The 23,481-nt window shown below is 46.1% G+C and overlaps 1 protein-coding gene across 10 annotated transcripts in view; it reads right to left on the bottom strand.

Moving 5' to 3' along the window:
• The window catches only part of STYXL1 (serine/threonine/tyrosine interacting like 1), a 58,739-nt gene that overhangs the window by 30,889 nt on the left and 4,369 nt on the right, over positions 1–23,481 (bottom strand). For 8 of the 10 annotated variants that reach the window (XR_004676270.1, XM_034988608.1, XM_034988610.1 and 5 more), the window contains exons 2-5: positions 18,973–19,022; positions 18,778–18,881; positions 5,513–5,574; positions 1,720–1,861 (exon numbers count right to left, since the gene is read on the bottom strand). Coding sequence is in view for 9 of the 10 variants with exons in the window: in XM_034988608.1 (XP_034844499.1) it covers positions 1,720–1,861; positions 5,513–5,574; positions 18,778–18,880 (307 nt within the window). In the remaining variant the exon portion in view is untranslated. Of the gene's footprint in view, positions 1–1,719; positions 1,862–5,512; positions 5,575–18,777; positions 18,885–18,972; positions 19,023–23,481 lie in introns of all 10 variants that reach the window. The other 2 variants (XM_034988609.1, XM_034988612.1) reach the window with 1 other exon arrangement.

The following is a 23,481-nucleotide window of genomic DNA, read 5'->3' as shown; positions in this document are numbered from 1 at the left end:
GGACGAGGGCACGATATCCTGGCGAAGGACCTCCTGTGAAGACTGGTTTTATTAAAGGTGGAAGCCTAGCGCCACCCAGTGACCGCTGCTGTGAGCGCCCGGGCCCATGGAAACCCCCACATGTTCACGGCTGAGCCACAAGCCGCAGAGCCCCGAGGCCAACGGCAAGGGGTTGTCAGCCCCAAACCAGGGGCTGGGTGGAGAATGCAGGGGCGCCTCAGAAAACAGGTAAGGTTAGAGCCCACCACGATTTAACGCTCCGGCTTGGGACTGGAGCGACTTTGCTTTGCTCTCCTGCTCTGCTATCCGGGCCCTGGGAGACCAGACAGAGCCAACCTGCCCGGGGTTCGAATCCCAATCCCACCACTTACGAGGCGTGGTGGTTTCAGAAACAGTCCACAAATGCTTTCAAACACGAGAAAGAATATTTGAAAGAATATAAAGGGAGGCTGAGTCTGATTCCCCACCCCTCGATGGTAGACTGCACCCAGTGACTTTCTTCTAATGAAGAGAACGGGGCAGAAGCGACCAGAAGTCTCAGGACTCCGTCGCAAGAGGCATGTGGCTGTCCCTTGCTCTCCCGCTCTCCTAGATGGCCCACTCCAGGGGAAACCAGCTGCCGCGTCGTGAGGCCATCCAAGCGGTCCTACAGAGAGATCCAGGTGGCAGGGAATGGAAGGCTCCTGGCCATACCCGTGTGAGGCCCCTCAGATGCAGATCATCCCGGCCCAGTCAGACCTTCAAATGACAGGGACCCTAGCCAGCACCTCGACTGCAATCTCAGCAGACACGCCATACCAGAACCTGGTACCAGTTAACTAATATTTGCTGTATTAGGCTACTGAGTTTAGGGGCAATTCATTACATGGCAATAACTAACTAACTCAACACGTATGGGACCTTGAGTGAGTTACTGCATGCACCTTTCTGGGCCTCAATCTCCGCATCTATAAAATGGGGACGTTACCTATTAGAGACCATTCTCCATGGCCTCTCAGGTTTCTATGTGTCCTGTGAGCAAAGGTACTGGCTTTTCGAGAGTATCTGTATATCAAACAGCCTCGGAAGATAGATCGTTTCTCCCTCTAGAGCTAGGGGCGGGCGGGCTTTCTGCCCGTTATAAAACATTCAGGCCCTGGGAGCACCTGGGTGGCTCAGTCGGCTAAGCATCTGCCTTCGGCTCAGGTCTTGATCTTGGGGTCTTGGGATCGAGCCCCGCATCGCATCGGGCTCCGCACTAAGCAGGAAGTCTGCTTGTCCCTCTGCCCCTCCCCCTGCTTGTGCTCATGCTCTCTCTCAAATAAAGTCGTTTATAAAAAAAGAAAAGAAAAAAAAAGATTCGGTCCCCTGAGCTCAGGGTTCTCCTGTAATACAACCCACGGTGTGGGCAGGTTTTTCTTGGCCCTCTTCCTGTCACCCTGTGAGAATGGGGGCTCGGGCGCCAGGGCAAGGAGAGGAGGACGTTCTGGTTACTTTTGCTGCTCTGACCCGGGAGCCTCACGTCCTCTGCCAGCACTCATGAGGCTATGGCAGGCTCACCTGGCATTTTGCAAGGAAGGAAACCCCTCAGCCCCTCCCCCGCTCTTGGCATAACCCATTTCTCAGGGGCGTGTTCTGCAGGAGCTGACCCAGGGAGAGCCTTCGGTGTGGTTCCCGGCGTACCGCGAAAGGGCTCCATCACCACCAGTTGCTGCTCCGGCTGCGCTCCTCAAAACCTACCGTGTCTACCATCTTCGGTGTTGTCCTCCTCGTCCTCCCCTCTTAAGGCGATCTCCAGGGTGCTGGTGTTGTTATCATACACCACACAGTATTTCACGCACTCCAGATCCACAGACTCCGGGAGAAGATACTCATTTGCTCTCTAAAGAAACCACAGGAGAGGTCTGTTGGCGGGTGGTTCAGCTGGGCACATACTCCCCGCACTCCAGCCCTGGGTGCAGCTGGAGGGAGGACCGTGCCCATTCCCCCGACTACACACACAGGCCCGGAAGCACCGAGAAGGGACCGGAGGGTGTGCTGGACGCCGAGCACCTTCCACGCCCACACGACCTGCTGTGGACAAAGCTGGCCAGAGCTGACCGGACCAGAGACGGGGTCCTCACTTAAGAGCTGGTCTACCGAGTGGCCCGTGGCCCACTAAGGGGCCTGGCATGCATTCTCTCAGAGCAACCAAAGTGAGGACATCCTCTCTCTAGGGGAAAGTAGTTGGTGATGGAGGCCAAATCCAAAACCTGCCATAAGAAGGGCAATAAGCAGAAGGCTTGGATAAGCAGAAATCACGAGCAAGCGGATATAATGCGGCAGACTCACCTGTAGGCTCTGTTGAGAGCGGGAACTTTTGTTCTTTTGTAGTCGTTGATGTACTCTGAGCTTCTAGAACAGTACCTGGCATGTGGCTATAAATACGGTCAGAGGGAGGAAAGGGCAAGCAGGAACCAGGACGTCGTGAGTAGCCAGGAGCCGCTGAGTTGCCAGGAAGGCAGACCACGGGGGCAGGAACAATGCCCAGGACCCCAAAGGGTGTCCCAGAGCTTGAGGAGGCCTGGCTGGGTGGCGGCTGAGAGGTTAGTCTTCACTCATTTACATGCTTCCCAAAGGCCCCCACTACTCAGGGGATCCCGAGCCTGACTCCGTCCCTTGCAACCTTGTCTGGCTGTCAGAGATGGCCCCACAGAGGACCTGCAGGTGGGGTAGAGTGAGTTTATATCGATTCTACTACAAGGCAGTCAAGCAAGGCCCATGGAGGGACAAACCAGAAAGTTCTCTGGGACTGAGCAGGGAGGAATCCCATTTGTCTGGAGGAACTAGGAGAGAGCCGGTGCTCAGGACGAGCAGGGTTTGCATGGATAATGAGGGAAGGGGGGTTTCTGGGTGTGGAGACGAACATGAGCAAAGGGGAAGGGAGTGGAGACGTGGAGCAGGTGGGAGAGCAGGACAGATGTGGCTGGACATTGACTTGTTCACTCAAATAAGCATACATTGAGGGTCCACCCTACGTTTACGCCGTGTGAGGTTCTGGAATACAGAGGTTCAAAGCAGCGCAGGCAAACACCCCGAGTTGGCCCAGAGGATTCAGAAAGGTTGTGCACAGTGGGAGGGATTGGAGCTGGGGCTGCAAGGGCAAGGGGAAATCTGCCAGACTGACAAGAGTGGGGAGAACGTTCCAGGCAGAAGGAACAGCTTCCGGTCGTTCACTTTAGTCAACAAACGTGCTGAGCCCATCCCAGATGCCAGGGACCAGATGGAGCCTCCGGGATATGGATGAGCAAGGCACATACATCCCTGTGCTCCCAGCAAAAGGTCTGGAGGCCTGAGAGAGCAGTGCGCTGGCGCGGGTCAGGGGGTGGGGGGGTGGGGGGATGCACAGGTACTCTGTCCAAGATTGAGAGACCATTGGTTGGGGCACCTGGGTGGCTCACTTGGTTAAGCATCTGCCTCCAGCTCAGGTCATGATCCTGGGGTCCCAGGATCAAGCCCATGCATCACATCAGGCTCCCTGCTCAATGGGGAGTCTGCTTCTGCCTCCCTTCCCCCACTCCCGTTCCCACTCCTGCTCTCTCCCTCACTCCTTCTAATAAATAAAATCTTAAAAAAAAAAATAAAGTACACACCAATTGTAGGATATATTGCAATTTCAGAAATGTTTGAATATGGGGGGTGGATATGTGCATCTTAGAACCAAGGAAATGCAGTAGAGCAGAACTGTTGAGGTGCCAGATGAGAATGGAAGTTTGCATGGCTGGGGCGCCCAGGTGGCTCAGTCACTTAAGCATCTGCCTTCAGCTCAGGTCATGATCTCAGGGTCCTGGGATCGAGCCCTGCGTCGGGCTCCCTGCTCAGCCAGGAGTCTACTTCTCCCTCTGCCCCTCCCCTTGCTTGTACTCTCTCTCTCTCAAATAAATAAAATCTTAAAAAAAAAAAGGAAGCATGCATGCTGGAGAGGGAGGCCAAGAGCACCCAGTTGGGGGCTGTGTGTCCTGCTGGGGCCGCGCTGGGGCTGTTGGCAGGAAAGTTGGGGAGGGGAGCCAAGAGGTGTCAGCCTGGCTGAGGCCCAAAGAATGTCTCTTCCAGAGCTGGAGGTGCTGCCAGAATCAAAAGAATATGCAGATATGAGAGTGGAGCCAGAAACTAGAGGTTGAAGCCAGCCAACTGAAAACCCCAGAAGTGGGGCTGGGGGTGGGGGAAGCAGGTAATGATGGGTTTGGGGTGGGGAGAGGGGGGTGTTAGGCAGTGAGCTTATCCTGCAATCAAATGCTCTAACCACTGAGCTACACCCCCCAAGCAGCAAGCTTATCCTGGAAAAATGTCTGAGCCAGGGCCCAGGCTCCCTGTCAAGTTCAGCATGGCAAAGGGTCAGAGATGGAGCGCATCCCAGCACAGCCACAGTGGGAAGGGAAGGGGTCAGTGTTGCCAGACAAAACTTTAGAAGTAAAACTGACAGGACAGCTAATTGCAGTTGGACAGCTGACGCTGGAAGCCGGAGTGAAATCTCTGAGCAAGAAGGTGCACTGACAGATTTAGAGCAAGGACGAAGTAGTGATCTTCTTCAGGCAGCAGCAGGAGAAAAGGAAGATGAACCAAGGACACAGAGGAGAAACCGGGGAAGACAGACCTTGGGAGAAGAGGGTGGAGAATGAGGTCGGGATCCTGAGCGGAGGCTGCCAGGCTTGGCAATGACCTGACAGAGAAGACACCCTGTGGGGGTGGGGAAAGAGGCTTCAGTGCAGGAAGGGGGCATGGTGACTGTGTGCAGGGCTCAGTCTTTTTAAGAAAGGTGGAATAAGGGGCACCTAGGTAGCTCAGTCAGTTAAGCGTCTGCCTTTGGCTCAGGACATTGATCCCAGGGTCCTGGGATGGAGCCCCGCATCGGGCTCCCTGCTCAGCGGGGAGTCTGCTTCTCCCTCTCCCTCTGCCCCTCCCCCTGCTTGTGTGCTTGCACTCTCTCTCTCTCTCAAGTAAATAATTTTTTTAAAAAAGATGGAATGGGGGAGGAGCAGGGAAATGGGGAAGGGAAGGAAAGTGGCTTCCATCTTTGGATTATAGTTTTTTGTTAGTTTATTTATTTAAGTAATCTCTACACCCAGAGTGGGGCTCAAACCTGCAACCCCTAGATCAAGAGTTTCTTGCCCTTCAGTCTGAGTTAAGCTGGATTATAGTAATTATCTCGATGGTTTATTATTGTCTGTTCCCTGAGTAGGACAGAAGACAGTGAGCCAAGGGCATCTTGTATTCGGTTGTATCCCCCAAGGTCTGGAACAGTGCCTGGTCCATCAAGGAATTAAATCAGCATTTGCTCAGTGAAGCTGTTGGCCATGATGGGGGGTGGGGACACTGTAGGGAGCATGTGAGGGGTGTGGGAGACCCTCTTGGTGGATGCACAGGGGTGGTCCTGCCTCTGCTGCCCAGTGTCCCCCACCCTGCCGCCTCCTGGATCTAGGATAAAATCCCCCATTTCCCCCCACCCTCCTGTAAGGTGGCCAGCCTCCCCCACATTCAGACTCTCCCACTCTACCTTCTTCACTCGACGGGCTGTAATCACATGGCTTTCATCATACTCCTGTTTGGAACGCACATCTAGAAAGGAAAAGTATTTAATAACCGTATTTGCAAAGGAGCATATGATCAAACTACTTGGAATACTTGCACCATCCTCAACATATATTTGTTTGGCAGTTGGGTGATAATAATTGTCAGTTTAAAACAAGGCATGTGGGGCGCCTGGGTGGCTTGGTCGGTGAAGCGTCCGACTCTCAGTTTCGGCTCAGGTCATAACCTCAGGGTCGTGAGATGAAGCCTGTGTCAAGCTCCAAGCTCAGCGGGGTGTCTGTTTGGGATTCTCTTTCCTTCTCCCTCTGCCCCCCTCCACTAGCGCATGCTCTCTCTCAAATAAATAAATCTTGAAAAAATAAGAAAAAATAAAATAAAACTCAAGGCTTATAGTTCCACTGTGCTAGGCTGCCCACATGACTCTCCTGCCCCATCATACCCATATCCACACATCCCCTTAAGGGGTAGGGAAACTTTGTATCTTTGATTTAAGGGAAGTTTTCTCTGAGGTCCAAAAAAGAGGGGAGGGGAGAAATCAAAGCCAGAGTGAGCTCATACTAAATGCCCCATGGAATTTTAGACCCAAATTCTGACTTAAACCTAAGAACTGAGGTTCTAATGCCCCTACTAGGGCAGACGGTATGACTGATGTCCTCAAAGTTGGGAGGAATGTGAACAGGAACAGAGAGCCTTATCCATAAATCCTAAAGAGGGATGTTATCCAAAACATCATTGTTTCTAAGATTTTATTTTTTTATTTTTTATTTTTTTTTTAAGATTTTATTTATTTGAGAGAGAGACAATGAGAGATAGAGAGCACGAGAGGGAAGAGGGTCAGAGGAAGCAGCAGACTCCCTGCTGAGCAGGGAGCCCGATGCGGGACTCGATCCCGGGACTCCAGGATCATGACCTGAGCCAAAGGCAGTCGCCCAACCAACTGAGCCACCCAGGCGCCCTAAGATTTTATTTTTTAAGTAATTTCTACACCCAACATGGGGCTCAATCTCACAACCCTGAGATCAAGAGTCACATGCTCCACTGACTGAGCCAGCCGGGCACCCCCAAGACATCATTCTTAAATTCAACAAGAAAACAAACAACCTGATTTAAAAATGGGCAAAAGATATGAACAGACACAGCACACCAAAGAAGATATGCAGGTGGCAAACAAGCATAGGAAGAGATGCTCCATGTCATGTCATCCAAGAAATGCAAATTGAAACGACAAATAAGAGACCCCTACATGCCTATTTGAAAGTCAAAAATCCAAAACACGGTCAACACCAAATGCTGGTGAGGATGTGGAGCAACAGGAATTCTCATTCATTGCTAGTGGGAACGCGGAATGGTAGTTACTTTGGTAGACAGTTGGGCAGTTTCTAACAAAACTAAACATACTCTTATCAATAATCTTGCTCCCTGGTATTTACCCGAATTATTGAAAATCTATGACCACAAATGTTTATAGCGGCTTTTTTCATAACTGTCAAAAGTTCAAAGCAACGAAGATGTCCTTAAATAAGTGAATGGATAAACCATAGTACATCCAGACAGTGGAATAGTATTGAGCATGCACACACACACACACAGAGCTATCAAGCCAGGAAAAGACATGGAAGAGAGTTAATACAAGTGAAAGAAGCCAGTTTTAGTCTACCTACCATATGGTTTCAACTATAGGACATTGCTGAATACACAAAACTGTATAGACAGTAAAAAGATTAGTCATTGCCAGGGGTTAGTGGGGAAGGAGGGATGAATACGCAGAGCACTCAGGATTTTTAGGGCAGTGAAACTATCCTGTATGATACTGTCATGATGGACACGTCCCTATAAATTTGTCAAAACCCAGAGAATGTACAACACTAAACCTACTGTAAACTCTGGGCTTCAGGTGATAACGAAGTATCAAAGTAGTTTCATCAACTCTAACAAATACACCACTCTGGTGGGGGCTGAGGATAGTCTGAGAGGCAATGCTTATGTGGGGGGACAGAGGGACTTAAGAAATCTCTGTACTTTCTGCTCAGTTTTGCTATGAACCTAAAACTGCTCTAAAAAATCAAGTCTATTTCTTTTAAAAAAAAAAGACATAAGAAAGCACTAACCAAAAAAGAAAATACGGGCAAACCTAATCCTATTAAAATTAAGAACGTCTAAAACCAGAGAGGGAGACAAACCATAAGAGACTCTTAATCTCAGGAAACAAACTGAGGGTTGCTGGGGTGGTGGGGGGTGGGACAGATGGGGTGGCTGGGTGATGGACATTGGGGAGGGTATGTACTATGGTGAGTGCTGTGAATTGTGTAAGACTGATGAATCACAGACCTGTACCCCTGAAACAAATAACTCATTCTATGTTAATTTTTAAAAAAAATTAAGAATGTCTACTTTTTCTCATTAAAATACAACATTAAGAAGGTGAAAGGGCAGGGGTGCCTGGGTGGCTCAGTCAGTTAAGCATCTGACTTTAGCTCCGGTCATGATCTCAGTGTCCTGGGATCAAGTCCCAAGTCAGAATCCCCACTGAGTGGGGAGTCTGCTTGTCCCTCTCCCTCTGCTCCTCCCCCTGCTCATACGCGCTCTCCCTCTCTCTCTCTCTGTGTCTCAAATAAAATCTTTGGGGCACCTGGGTGGCTCAGTCAGTTAAGCATCTGCCTTTGGCTCAGGTCCTGATCCCAGTGTCCTGAGATCGATCCCCGCCTCAGGCTCCCTGTTCAGCGGGGAGCCTGCTTCTCCTTCTCCCTCTGCCACTCCCCCTGCTTGTGTTCTCTGGCTCTTCATCTCTCTGTCAATAAGTAAATAAAATCTTTTAAAAATAAAAAATAAAATAATAAAATCTTTAAAAAAAGTGAAAAGGCAAGGCACAGAGTGAGAAAAAAATCTGCAATACAAGTAACGAAAGACTTGTATCCAGAGTTTTTCAATCGGTGAAAAAAACAGTAACAAAAACTTCAGACATCTGAAGATACCTTTAAGACATCTTTAGAAACAGCTAAAGGCCACAGACCGAGGCTGACCCCAGCTCCCCTTAAAGTGCCTGCCTGAAAAAACTCAAGGCTACCAAAAGAACTTTCTGTTTGTCCCAGCCAACACCTGAAGATAGGACCCCTGCCTCCCAGTCTCCAGGGAAGGGTAGGAGTCTAACTTTAGTAAGTGCCAGTTAGCAAACCCAGATGGGTCTCACACAGGCCACATCCCCTACCCTTCCTGTAACTGTTCACTCTCCCAGTCCCCTGAGCCTTACTCCCTCCCACCCCCCTCCTTCACTCTCCCCCTCCCCCCTCCTTCACTCTCCCTTAAATTAACCAGTCACCTCTGTACAAACCAAAGCAGAGTTTGGTTCATGCTGGACTCTTTCCTATTGCAACAGTATGTTACTGATTAAAATCTGCCCTTACCACTTTATTTTTTATTTAAAAATCAATTAACATATAGTGTATTATTAGTTTCAGAGATGGAGTTTAGGGATTCATCAGTTGCATAGAACACCCAGTGCTCATTACGTCAAGTGCCCTCCTTAATGCCCATCACCCACTTACCCCATCCCCCCACCTCTCTCCCCTCCAGCAACCCTCAGTTTGTTTCTTAGAGTTAAGAGTCTCTTCCTGTGGGGCACCTGGGTGGCTCAGTTGGTTAAGCGACTGCCTTCAGCTCAGGTCATGATCCTGGAGTCCCGGGATCGAGTCCCGCATGGGGCTCCCTGCTCAGCGGGGGGTCTGCTTCTCCCTCTGACCCTCCCCCCTCTCATGCTCTATCTCATTCTCTCTCTCAAATAAATAAATAAATAATCTTTAAAAAAAAAAAAGTCGGGCGCCTGGGTGGCTCAGTTGGTTAAGCGACTGCCTTCAGCTCAGGTCATGATCCCAGGGTCCTGGGATCGAGCCCCACATCGGGCTCCCTGCTCCGCGGGAAGCTTGCTTCTCCCTCTCCCACTCCCCCTGCTTGTGTTCCCTCTCTCGCTGTGTCTCTCTGTCAAATAAATAAATAAAATCTTTAAAAAAAATAAAAATAAAAAATAAATAAATAAATAAATAAATAAAAGTCTCTTGCTGTTTGTCTCCCTCTCCGATTTCATCTTATTTTTCCCTCCGTTCCCCTATGTTCATCTGTTTTGTTTCTTAAATTCCACATATAAGTGAAATCATATATTTGTCTTTCTCTGACTATTTCGCTTAGTACCCTCTAGTTCCAGCCACATCATTGCAAATGACAAGATTTCATTCTTTTTGATGGCTGAGTAGTAGCCATTGTATATATATACCACATCTTCTTAATCCATTCATCTGTCGACAGACATCTGAGCTCTTTCCATAGTTTGGCTATTGTGGACACTGTTGCTATAAACATTGGGGTGCACGTGTCCCTCTGAATCACTATGTTTGTAACCTTTGGATAAATACCTAGTAGTGTCCTTACCACTTTAACCACAGCCTGGCTTTGTTTGCCCGTGATGCTAGCAACAAAAACCAACCAACCACATGTAGCTACATATAACAGTATGAGTGAATCTTATAATATAACCTTGAGCAAAAGAAGTCAGATACATGGTCTGTATGGTTTAAAAACAGGCAAAACCAAGCAGAGTATACTGTAAGCTCATTTCATTCATTCATATAGATGTGAAAATCAGAAATCATAGTAACCAAATCTAACAGTGTTCACAAAATACGCGATGATCTAGCAGGAACTACATAATACTAGGAAATCACATTAAGATAGTAAAGGAGAAAAACTGTAGGTTTATTTCCACAGACGCTGTTAAAATCAGAAACCGAGACCAACCTTGCAAATTCCCCGAGCAGGCAAAACCAGGTCAGTCATACAAACAAAGTTGAATTCTGTTTATTTTACAAGGCTAACTTGACCTGGATTATTTCTTGCTTGTGTCTCTGGAAAGAATAAGCAAGCTTTGAACTGTTTCTCAAGGCTGATAAGAGGGAACCACTGAAAATTGTAATACTGTGACCAGTCCCTGAAAAATAAATCCTCAAGGCTTTCTCACTATGAAGCTTGATCATAAATATACCCCTGAGCCTCATCCCACAGTCTGGTCTGAATGTTCCCAGTTTGCAAATTGTCTTTTTGGTGTATATACAATAATTTTTTACTAACTACTATTTCAATGATTTGTTGGTTTTGCTTTCGCTGTTTTGAACCTTCTTTGGCACGCAGAAAATTTCAACTCCTATCACGAAAAAAAAATCCTTAGGAAGTTAGGTATATACAGGAACTTCCTTAACGTCATGGGAAAAACTACTGAAAAGCTACACCAAACATCACAGTGATTAGTAAAGGGAGAAACAAGACAAAATGCTCACAGTCCCTGTGTCTCTGTAACACCACACTGGAGAGCAAAGGGCACAGCAATGCAGTGAGATAAGAATAAGTGAAAGGTAGGGGTGCCTGGGTGGCTTAAGCGTCTGCCTTCGGCTCAGGTCATGATCCCAGGGTCCTGGGATCAAGCCCTGCATCGGGCTCCCTGCTCGGCGGGAAGCCTGCTTCTCCCTCTCCCACTCCCCCTGCTTGTGTTCCCTCTCTCGTTGTGTATCTCTCTGTCAAATAAATAAATAAAATCTTTAAAAAAAAAAAAGAATAAGTAAAAGGTATAAGAATTGAAAAGAACTGGAGCCGTCATAAATAGGATTGTCTATATTGAAACTCCAAGAGAGCCACAAACAATTAGTATTAACAGGAGAGCACATCAAGATTGCTAGATATATGGGGCTCCTAGGTGGCTCAGTCGGTTAAACGTCTGCCTTCGGCTCAGGTCATGATCTCAGGGTCCTGGGATTGAGTCCCGCATCAGGCTCCCTGCTCAGCGGGGAGTCTGCCTCTCCCTCTCCATCTGCCTCTCCCCCTGCTCGTGTGCATGGACACGCTCGTGTGTGCGCTCTCTCTCAAATAAAATCTTTTAAAAAAAAAAGATTGCTAGATACAACATATAAACATATGCACACATATATATGTATATATGTATATATATATAAAACAATGGGCTGTAAAAATCGGGGGGAAAAGATAAGGTTTCAAAAGAGAAAAGACTTGCAGTAATGCCTGATGATTCAAGCAACAGAGACTAAAGAAATGGATGTGCATACAGGAAATGGTTCAGCAAAATCCTGTAAAACCAGGAAAAGCTACAGGAAAGTAGCAACCGAGGTCCATTCCTTAAGTGATCCTGCGAGCGATGAAGAACCGGTGACAAAGAGAAACATCCGCACTCCTCTACCATTCAGGACAGGACCCTTAGCACCTGCCCAAGCGGTAAGGCATAAATCCCACCTTTCCATCTGTTTTTCTCAGCCCCCAACTTCTGTATGATTTGCAATGGCCTGAGTGCTCTCAGAGGCGAATGCCAGTATAGGATAAGACGTGCAAGAGATTTATGAGGGAAACGTATGTGCGAGAAAAGGAGACAGGGATCTACCACTCATGATGCAGGTAGGAGCCCTGTGAAGGAGGGAGGGAGGGAGGGAAGGTAGGTCCGTAGACTACAGCACAGTTCTAAGAAAGTTTTGTCAGGGCAATGGGGAGTCTTCAAGTCAAAGACACCCATGAGAGGGATCCTACATCTTGCAGGAATGGGCTTGCCTTAGTATTCCTGCTGCTCATGGCACTGAAGGCCTGGGGCGGGGGGGAAACAATGTGGGCAGTGTGCCTTTGCGAAGAATGCAGTGATGCATTTGAGGCCCAGCATCTGGGACCATCAGGCAGTTAAGATTCCTACAGTTGGAGATCCAAGAGGCTTTCTGCCTGGGTCTACATCTATCACCCACGGTGACCAGGAGCAGTGAGGAAGGGGGACCATCTGCTCTCTGCAGAGGCCAGCAGCAGGCCCTCTTCCTGCAAACCCAAACAGCAGGAGCATGCTGGGAACATAGGTGGCTGTTGGGAAATGGGTTTTCTCTTCTTTCCAGTGTTTTCTTCCTATTAAACATAAGAGGTTTCTAGAGGGCAAGGAGAAGTCCTTGGTACCATTACCACACCCTCACTGTGAAAATTTAAATACATTTTTCTCCACTGGAAACAGGATTTTTTTTTTTTTTAATTTTATTTATATGAGAGAGAGGGAGAGCCAGAGAGATCACAGAGGGAGAGGGAGAGTGAGAAGCAGACCTCCGGCCCAGTGGGGGAGCCTGACACCGGGCTCCATCCAGGACCTGGGATCGTAACCTGAGCCAAAGGCAGACACTTAACTGACTGAGCCACCCAGGCGCCCCAGAAACTATTATCAGTTTTTGCTTATCCTTCCAGAAACAGGCTTTGTATGTGATATTTATATCTAAGATATTAGGTGCGTATGTAAAGTGGCAAGCCATTCCTTAGGTTCAGCAACTGCAGGGGTTGGGGAAGTGGAGAGCTCGGGGGGGGGGGGGGGGGTATTATGGCTTCTATGTAGACAATAGGAAAGCCTGGTAGCACCCGCTGCAGGCATTGTCTGGGCCTGCACCCTTCTAGAGAGGGTCCTGTATCTTTGCTTTTCCACAAAAAAAGCCTATAGATACAGATTTTAGTAACTAAAATAAATGCCTGCATATACACTAAAAAAAGAGGGCACCTGGGTGGCACATTCAGTTGAGCAGCCAACTCTTGATTTCAGCTCAGGTCATGATCTCAGAGTCCTGGGACTGAGCCCTGTGTCTGGCTCCATGCTCAGCGGGGAGTCTGCTTCTCCCTCTGCCCCTCCCCCTGACTTGCTCGTGTTCTCTCTCTCCCTAAAATAAATAAATCTTTAAAAAAAGAAAAAAAAGTAGAAAGCAAATTTTAAAATAGTAAGTGCCAAAAGGTGACAGCAAAATGGAAGAGAATAAAGAGAATAAAAAGCAAAATACCTGCATGAAAAAAAGCATAAAGATGAAAATGCTGAAACATGAATCAAGAGAAAAAAAGCAGCAAGCCTGTTCAGGAGGGGCCCCCCGGTGGGAGGGGACCACCTCCACCCTTGGAGCTTCCTCTTCCCAAGGAGCCAATTCCCAAAAAGTCTCCTTCCTGAAAAGATCCCAAAAAGCAAAAGTCCAATATGCGAAATGAATCTAAAAGAAAGTACAGTGCCCAGGATCTCTTCCCATGATCACCACTGCTGCTAAAGGAAAACTCAAAAGGAGTCAAAAAGGCCAAAAATTACTCTTGGTAGGGAAGAAAATAGAGTGCTCCTTCTTGTAGGAAGGAAAAAGATTACAGCAAATCACCATTTGGTTAATAGAAAACTTCTTGGAAGGAACAGCTGACAAGCAGAAGTTTAATGACTTCTGGTCATTAGGTGGGGCTTGAATTCATACCCCGAGATCAAGAGTCCCTCGCTACTCCTACTGAGGCAGCCAGGTGCCCCCAGAAGTCATTAAACTTTGGACAAGGCTAGAGTTCTTAATTTGGAATACTGATTACAGTTTATATTCATTCACAGTAATAGTGGATAATAAAAATATTTTAAAGATTGCTTTAGTTGGTGTCCAATGCTGATTTTTTTTTTAATTTTTTTTTTTAAGATTTTATTTATTCATTTGAGACAGAATGAGAGAGAGAGAGAGAGAGCACATGAGAGGGGGGGAGGGTCAGAGGAAGAAGCAGGCTCGCCTCCGAGCAGAGAGCCCGATGCGGGACTCGATCCAGGGACTCCAGGATCATGACCTGAGCCGAAGGCAGTCGCTCAACCAACTGAGCCACCCAGGCGCCCCCAATGCTGATTTTTAAGTGGTAGTCTTTTCCTTAAGACTTCATGTGTGCCTACTGATTGTCGCAGGAATTTTAGCAAATCTAAGGGAGTTAGTATACTAAATCAGCAGACACCGAATCTGTTAGCTCATGCATTTAATTGAAATGAGTGGGCCAGGATGATATGTAGTAGTATCTGTCCAGCTACAACTGGTCAGTTTTTTCCCCTGTGTCTATCACTCCTGTTTCATTTTAGTTTATTCTCATTCCTTGTTCGGCTCTATAAAAGTCGGCATTCCTAACAGCAAATTACTTGAAGAATTTGCCTGCTTTATAGGTTAGCACTTAAATCTTTTTTTTAAGAGAAAAGACATTTAAATTGAACAAAAATTCTTCCAACTATTGACATGTGTCAATCCAGGTATTTCCTTCCTCAGTTTTGATCAATATTTATATATATTATCATAAAAACAGTGATTTTGAATTTTTTTTGACTTGGTGTTTTTTTAGTGGCTGAAGATGTCATACGTTGTTGGTTGTTCTAACTTTTGCTGTTAAGTTTTTTCTAGAAATAACATTTATGTTGAACAGTAATACTTTAGATCTATATATGAATATTTATATAGGTCTCTTTGGAAGGATACTTTTAGGCTTATTTGCAAAAAGGCAGTTTTCTGACAGCATGCTAATGGGTCAATGAAGAAATCAAGCAAAAATCAAAAGGGCAGTTCTATTTGCTGCAATAGTTTTTTTTTTTCGTAGAATCTTAGTGTGTATAAGTTTGTGAGCAAATGAAACATGCAGGTTCGATACATTGATTTTGATTTTCCCATCTTCTATCTAAGCCAAAATCTATATTTCATAGGTTATTTATTTTTAATGGATATAGTAAATTCACAGCTCTCAGTTTTGATTTGGCAAGAGATCAACAACTAGGCTCTATATTGAATGGATTTTTATCACAAATACCAACCATCAGTAATTTTTTCTGGCCTATTTTAGTACATCTACTTCCTAAATCATAGTGTTAAATCATGTATTTGAGAAAACCCTTTCTTTATAGGTGGTTGCTGTCCATACTCAGCTACTCAGCTGAATAAAAAAAACTCTAAGTGATATTTGGAAACTGCAAAGCTGGAGGGAGGAGGCAGGATTATTCCTTCAAATGATACAGAATATCACTGGTGAGATTCCAAAGCCATAGACAGCTTGAGAACAAACTCAGGATAAGAGAGGCGGTAGGACTGTTAGCTAGCCAGCTGCAACTTCCTATAAATACAGTGAAAAAGACTGGTGAAACGCAAGTATAATCTGGATTAAAAATTCACACTTGGGGTGCCTGGCTGGCTCATTCAATGCAACTTGCAACTCTTGATCTCAGGGTTGTGGGTACGAGCCCCACGTTGGGTGTGGAGAGGACTTAAAAAAATAAAATCTTTACAAAATCATGCTTTTTCAGGGATGTTCACAAACTAGTAGGTGTCCTGGGTGTCCCACGACAGCTTTCTACAGGCGAGGCCTCAAATGAATGGTATTTATCTTGCAATTCAGCCTATGGGGGCACTTGCATTACAAAGGGTATGGACTCCCAAACTTTTCTGTAGCTTCTCTGGCCAGTCACCGGAGAGTATGAAAGCACGCAATGTAGGATTTTTGGCAATTCTTGCTGATAATCATTACGCGTTGCAGTAAAAGATAAAGTATGGTCCCAGTAGGGAATCTTGAACCATTCTGATCTCCTGGGTTCTATTCCAAAATAATCACTTTTAGATTTCATTTCTTTTATCGGATGATCTCTTTGAGGCAGGTTTCAAATTTTGGCCGTACGATATGAAAGATCAGGAAAAGCACTGATGAAAAAATCTGATTGGGGCGCCTGGGTGGCTCAGTCGGTGAAGCGTCTGTCTTTGGCTCAGGTCATGATCCCAGGGTCCTGGGATCAAGCCCCACATGGGGCTCCCTGCTCAGCAGAGGGCCCTGCTACCTGGCCCTGCTTGTGCACTCACATGCTCTCTTTCTGTCAAATAAATAAAATCTTTTTTAAAAAATTCCGAGAGTGGAGTTTTAACAAACTGTCCCATGACCGCCTCTTTCTACAGGTGAGGCCACAAATGAATTTTAACTATCCTGGTGTTGCTATGGGGGCACCTTATATATATTTTTTTAATGGCATAAAAATACTGCAGTCTGTGAAAATATTTTCCTAGAGATTGAATGGGACCTAAGACCTTTCTTCCAAAACGAAGGCTTTGATTGTCAGGCCTATATTAGGTTCTGAAACTAAAACTACATATTTGTATGTATTAAAAATTATGTCAATGAGGGGCAGCTGGGTGGCTCAGTCGACTGAGCATCCAACTCTTGTTTCAGTTCAGGTCATGATCTCAGGTCGTGAGATAAGCCCCACATTTGGCTCCACACTGGACATAGAGCCTGCTTGAGATTCTCTCTCTCCCTCTCCCTCTGGATATCCACATGCAAAAGAATGAAGTTGGACCTTTATCTAACACCACATACACAAATTAACTCAAAATGGATCAAAGACCTAAATGTAAGACCTAAAAGTATAAACTTGAAGAAGAAAACATAGGGCAAAATCTTCATGACATTGGATTTGGCAATGATTTCCTGGATAGGACATCAAAGGCATGGGCAACAAAAGAAAAAAAAAAAAAACTGAACTTCATGACAATTAAATCTTAATAAGGGATTAATACCCAGAATATGTAGATAACTCCTAAAAACCCAACAGTTAAAAAAAAACCTGATTCAAAAATGGGCAAAGCACTTGGATAGTTCTCCAAAAACATACAAATGGCCAAGAAGTACATGAAAAGATGTTCAACATCACTAATCGTTAGGGAAATGCAAATCCAAATTATAATGAGATATTCCCTCCCTCCTATTAGAATGATTACTATCCCCCCAAAACCAGAAAATAACAAGCATTGACAATGATGTGGAGAAATTGGAAACTTGTGAACCCTTGGGTTCATGTAAAATGGCACAGCTGCTATGGAAAACAATATGGCAGCTCTTCAAACATTACAAATAGAATTACCAAAAGATCCCGTGATTCCACTTCTGGTTTATATACCATAAACAAACAAATGAACGAATGAATAAATGAATAGGTAAATAAATGAATAAATATATAAATAAATGAATGATAAATGGATGTGTGAATAAATGAGTGACGAATGAATGAATGCAGGGTCTCAGAGATATTTGTACACCCATGATAATAACGTCATCATTCACAATAGCTAAGATGTGGAAGTAACCCAAATGTCTGCTGATAAATGGATGAGCAAAATGTGGTATATCCATACAATGGAATATTATTCAGCCTTAAAGAGGAAAATTCTGCAATATGCTACAACATGACAAACCTCAAGGACATTATGATGCTCAGTGAAATAAGCCAAAAGACAAATACTATAGGATTCCACTTAACAGGACTTACAGTAGTCAAAATCATAGAGACAGAAAAGAGAATGGGGATTTTCGGGGGATTAAAGGATGGGAGGAAGGACAGTATTTAATGGGTATAGAGTTCCTTTTAGAGTTTACAAGAGGAAAAGTTATGGAGATGGAAAGTGGTGCCCATAAGGCGGTATAACATGATGAACATATTTAACACCCCTGAACTGTACATTTAAGAGTGGTTAAGATGGCACATTTTATGTTATGTGCATTTTATCACAATTTTTTAAATTGGGGGAGTAAACATCATAATACAAGTTCACATCAATCAGACTGCAAAAATTTTAAAGGCTGAAAAAGCCAGGTATTGGTGGGTATGTTTCTTACACTGATGATGAGGATGCAAATTGATACAATCTTTTTGGAGGGCAATTTGACAATAATGTAATGAAGCAGAATTTGCAACTTGGCAATTCCATTTCTAGGTAGGTATCCTGAAGAAACTCTTGCATGTAAATAAGAGGTCAAGGTTCTTCAGTGCAACACTGTTCATAACAGAAACAATGCAAGCAACACACCACAACTGATTAGGAATGTCCACTACCCTAACTAACAGTTAAAACAGATCTTCACATTTAGACTTGGGCATCTCCAAAATTTCAAGAAAAAGCAAGTTGCAGAATAATTGTACATTACGGTACAATTTGTGTAAATGTTTAAACCACACATTTTGGGACGCCTACATCTATAGTAAAAATGTAAAAAAAAAAAAAAGTACAGAAGCTGTCATCTTTGGGGAGGAGAAGCAATGGGATTGGGATGGGGTACAAAAGAGGGGTACATCAATGCATAACATTTATGTTAAATCTGAGCGGTGGGTACATGGGCATTTATTAGTCTTACTATATATTTGTTAGATGTTCAAAATGTTTCACTAAACAAGAACACAAGTCTTCTGAGAACTTCTAAATTTAATCTGGAGTTATTTCCAAGTCAAGTGACAATTAGTAGTAGCATTTTAAGCTATGTCAAAGGAGTCTAAGAGTTTCCTATAGTCATTTATTCCCCAATCCCCATAAGCTTGGTGATTCACCTAAAATAGTATTGGAAGGATATAGAACACAACACAGTTTTTTTTAAAGCACTTACCCAATAAGCAGAGATAGTTGGGTTCAGTCAGTCGGGATAGTTTTGTGACCTGATTCAAGATGTTGTAAAGCTCTGTTGGTTCACATAAAACCAAACCAGCCATCCTACTGGGAAGAATCAATAATGTAAAAGCTTAGTTCCTCTTTCTATTTTAAGTGAATGGCCAAAGATACTGGATTAAACTCCTTTACACACCTTCAAATCAAGATGAGAATCATGCGGGTGATCAGGAAAGCTTCAAGAACCTGTAGTAAAATGTGTGTCGAGGAGAATGAAGTGCTGAACACAGCATGTAGGAGCCAGAGAAGTACCAAGTAGGCTATACTACAGTTAGCGATTCAGTTCCTCCGTCAGCAAATAATTAGTGAGCACCTACTGTATGCCAGGCCCTGGAAATAACTGGTAAACTAGACTACCCTCACGAAGGTTCCAGCCCAGCATGGAATACAGACACTGCACCAAAAAAAACACATTATACATAGGAACGGTGCTACCGAAGAGTCAGCATCCAGTGTTAGAGGATGAGCTAACGGGAGGGCCTCATCTAGTTGGGGCTGTCAGCAGTCACCTCTCAGACAGCCCTCTCTAGCTCCTGATTCAGGAGGCTATGCGAGACTTAGCCAGGTAGAGAAGGGAGAGAGGGTGAAGAAGGCAAGAATGTTTCGTACTTGATAGAGTCTAAAGGAGGCTGGTGTGTGTGGTGATCGCAGGGAGAGAGTGATGAGCAAAGACCCTGGGACGGGGCCTTGTAGGCTTAGGATCAGGATGGAGGCGGCCAAATTTGGGTGGAAAATCGCTGATGTGTACCGATCGAACTGCCCAGCCAGCCTGGGCTCTGGTTCCTGACTGCAGGGCTGCCCTTACTTGCTGTCCTGGTTCCTGAGCACGTCCAGCCTCTGGTGTCCCAAGGACATGGAGCGGGAGGGGCTGGGCCTGTGCAGCAGCTTCCTACAGGGAGGCCACCCTTTAGCAGGGGTCGGGGGGGGGGGGTGCTGCTACAGAGAGCTGCCCAGCAGGCCTCTGGAGGCCAGCAGGGGGCATGTGGGAGAGAAGCTGAGTCTAGGGGTAATCTTCCTCAAAATAGTTAGAATTATTGGTATCATGCTCCTGGGAAAAGTCAACCCTTCAACATGCGCCCCGGGATCCTTCTCACGAACTCAGACTTTGGTTCTCAGCCTCCCCTCCAACAGGGTCAATTTCAGCCTCCACATGGATCATTTGTATCAGCAGCAAACATCCTCTGTACCCATCTCTGTTCTACTTTACGGAGACACTTCTCACTGCCTCCAATTCCTCATCTCCAAACTCTCCTGGCCGTGCCACTTACTGTCGGCTGCCTGACCATGGGGAGTAATTAGCCTCTCCATGCCTCAGTTTCTACCTCTATAAAATGGGGGTAATAGTAATACTGCCATTTCTGTAAAGCCAGGATAACAGAACCTCCCTGCTGTGTGTGGATTAATGAAAGCACACACATGAGACATTCTGATCAGGGAAGAAATGCAACCTTCTCCCCTGGAGCTTCTAACCCATCAAACCACAGGAATTGCTCTAATCAAGGTCATCAACGATGACCTTGCCTAAGCCATTCGTAGCTTCTCTCTGGGCTCGAAGGATGGAGTCTGTCCGCATTTAGCCCAGTTTAGCACCCCTCCTTCCCAATGGTCTCTACTTCCAGGACACTCCACTCTCCAGGCTTCTCTCCTACCTCTGATTGTTGCTACTCAGTCTTCCGTGCGGGAGGCTCTACCTCCTCACGTTAAGTAGGTGCTGGGGCTGTCCTCTCTTTCCTTCTCTGTCTACACTCTCTCTAGGACAGGGCTCTCCACCTCAACACCACTGGCATTCGGGGCCAGATAATTCTGTGCTGGGGGGGGGGGGCGTATAGCAGGACGTTTAGCAGCATCCCTGGCCTCCACCCAGTAGCAAACCTCCCCCCACCCAGGTGTAACAACCAAAAATGCTTCCAGATGTTGCCAAATGTCCCCTGGAAGAAGGGGGCAAGTCACCGCTACTGGAGAACCACCATCCTAAGATCTAGAGTCTAAGAGATCTGAATCCCATTTGTATACCAGTGAGTCCCAAATCATAGCCCCTGCTTGATCTCTCCACTGATCTGGACTCCACTTGGATGCTTCATGGGCATCTCAAATGTAACACAGCCCAAACAGAACTTTTCATTCACACGTGCCCACACCTCCAATATCTGTCTTTTCATTTTCTCAGCCTTGAAGGACGCACCATTATCCACCTGGTTACTCAAGTCCATGACCCAAATCCTTCTTCCCCCCAGCCCCTCACATCCAATCTGTTAGCTTCAGTACTTAAATATATTCCAAACCCATCAACTTCACTCCAGCTCCGGGGCTAACATCCTAGACTAAGGTACTGTCCTCTCTCTCTGAAGATGTCATACTCCCCAACTGTACTTCTTGCTTCCTATTTTCTCCCTACAGTCTTATCTTTACATGGCTGTTAGGGGAATCTTTTGAAACTGAGTTTCTTGGTCTTCACCTCACTTGCCACCATCCGACATTACTGCACTCGTTTGTTTGCTTGCATTATTGTCAATCTTCTCCCACTGGAATGTACGGGTCATAAGGACAGGGACCTTGTCCTCCTTGTTCACTATATCCTCACCCAGTGCCCAGGATTTTTCATGCAGAATGGTGCTCAGTAAGCATGCACTGAATGAACAAATTGTTAGTCACCATTCCTGCCTTCTTCACTAATGGGGCCATCTTGATTTGACGCCATACATACAGATGCCACAGGTGGATTGTGCCTAAGGACCTCTCCACTCTGACCCCCCAGTCAGATCCCAGATCCTCTGTCTCTGAAAGCCCAGTGCTCAGAACATTAGGGAGGTAGTGAGTAGAGGAGAAAGGGCAAGCTTTGCATCTAACCCCACAGCTTCCATAGGCCAACCTAAACGTTGGCTCCTCACCTATCTCGTCTGTAGCTGAGCCCATCCTCAAACTCCCACCTGCTTTCTCCCCACTGCAACTTCCATCCCTTTATTCCTGAGTGGCAGGATGGTCTCCAGGCATCCAGGTGAAAACCTAGCCCCAGGGATCAACTCTTCCAGACTTCTCTCCTTCCCCAAGGGAGAGCTCTCCTTGGTCAAGCAAGAACTGCCCTCACCTGCTGATAAAGCGCAGGAGGAAGAACAGTCTCTGAACCTAATAGCAGAGAGAGAGGACTCAGCCCTGTGAGCTGAGATCGGGGTGCTGCTAGCCTGGGCAGGAGGACGACAGAGTGCTCACCCTCCTTTCAGCGTTACTCCAAACTCTACAAGGTTTAAGATGTTCTTGGCTCTGCCATTTGCACCCTAAGAATATTTTGCCATTGAGCATTTACATAGACCATTCAACTAATATGGACAAGTTTTTGCCAAAAGTATTTTCCTTAGTGAGTTCCATTAAGCCAATTTAATTCCTTGATTTTATTTCATAGTTAACCAATTCCTATTTTTTTCCACTTTCAATTTTGTTTAGCCAAAATCAGTTTTCCCAAGATCAAGTCTTTTTCTTGTGTGAATTTTACAATAAAGATTTGATTCCTTAGTCAGATTTTTATCCTAGCAGCATCAACCGAGTATAGCTTCTGCCCACTGTTTCATATGTAATGATTTCTACCAAGTATCCTTTTCCTAGTGACCTGTTCAAAACAGTGGCATCAAAATGGCAAGTTTAAGACCTCCCCCTGTAGATTCTTTGAGCATAGATAGCACTTTTTGAGACTTTCAGGAGGGATTCAGTGTGACGGTTCTTGCAGGTGAATGGGGCAGGCACATGGAAGAGTGGTAAGAGGAAGCACTTTGAGGATCTGGCTTCATGGGGTCAGAGAGACCAATATTCCTATGAACTGACCAGTCTGGGAAATCCACACAGCTTTTTGGGTGGCAAGCAAAGCCGCTAACTCTGTCAAGAGAGCAGGGTGCCAGCACAAGCCTTGTCCTTGCATATTGGACACCCACCAGTAGGAAGGTTCTTCACCCTCCCCTGCAGGGGCCTGGCCTCTCTCCAAACCAGGAGGTTTGTGTATGGCTCTCTGTCAGCCCAGAGCTGTCTAGACACAGCTGAGCTGCTGAATGCAGCTCCAGTGAGAACACATGTCTATATTTGGGGAACACAAACCAACTGGGAAGGGATGTTTCCTTAGGGGTTGTGATAGCCTGAGATGAAGCTGGAAACTGGCCAGACCCAGCCCTTCTTGCCTCCCTGGGCTTCACCAACACATGAGGCCTTTCATTCTGACTGACAGCATGGCTGTCAGAGGCCAGGCCTCACATCAGGCTTCTCAAAGGACTTCCAGGACAGAGAGTTTGGTCTATTGCTCGGCCTCAGGCAGTCTGGGTCGACACAATTGATGGGCATTTGCTTCCGGTGGAGAGGAGAGGCACAATGCTCCTGGAGAAGCCAGGCCATAAGCTGTACTTTGGGCTCCTGGCTCAGACTGAGCAGGGACCAGAGGACTGCACAGATAGGATTCAGGGTCCAGAGAGAACCCCACTACACCCTGGTTCTCTGTATGAAGCAGGAGGCTGTGCAAAGATGACCAAGGCTTAATACAGTGACAGACTTCAACAGCCTCACCTGTAAAGGGAGGCAGTTTACACGGGATTCCACTGGAAAGGCTGTAGGAAGGTTACGTCGAGAGGACACACACCAATTGTCTAACACTACCACCGGCCCTGGCATA

Source organism: Mirounga leonina, unplaced genomic scaffold (genome assembly GCF_011800145.1).
Source record: "Mirounga leonina isolate KUSES-001 unplaced genomic scaffold, KU_Mleo_1.0 Mir_454, whole genome shotgun sequence".
Lineage (NCBI taxonomy): Eukaryota > Metazoa > Chordata > Mammalia > Carnivora > Phocidae > Mirounga > Mirounga leonina.
The sequence above is the reverse complement of the archived record's forward strand: the minus strand, read 5'-3'. Positions and strand labels throughout refer to the sequence as shown.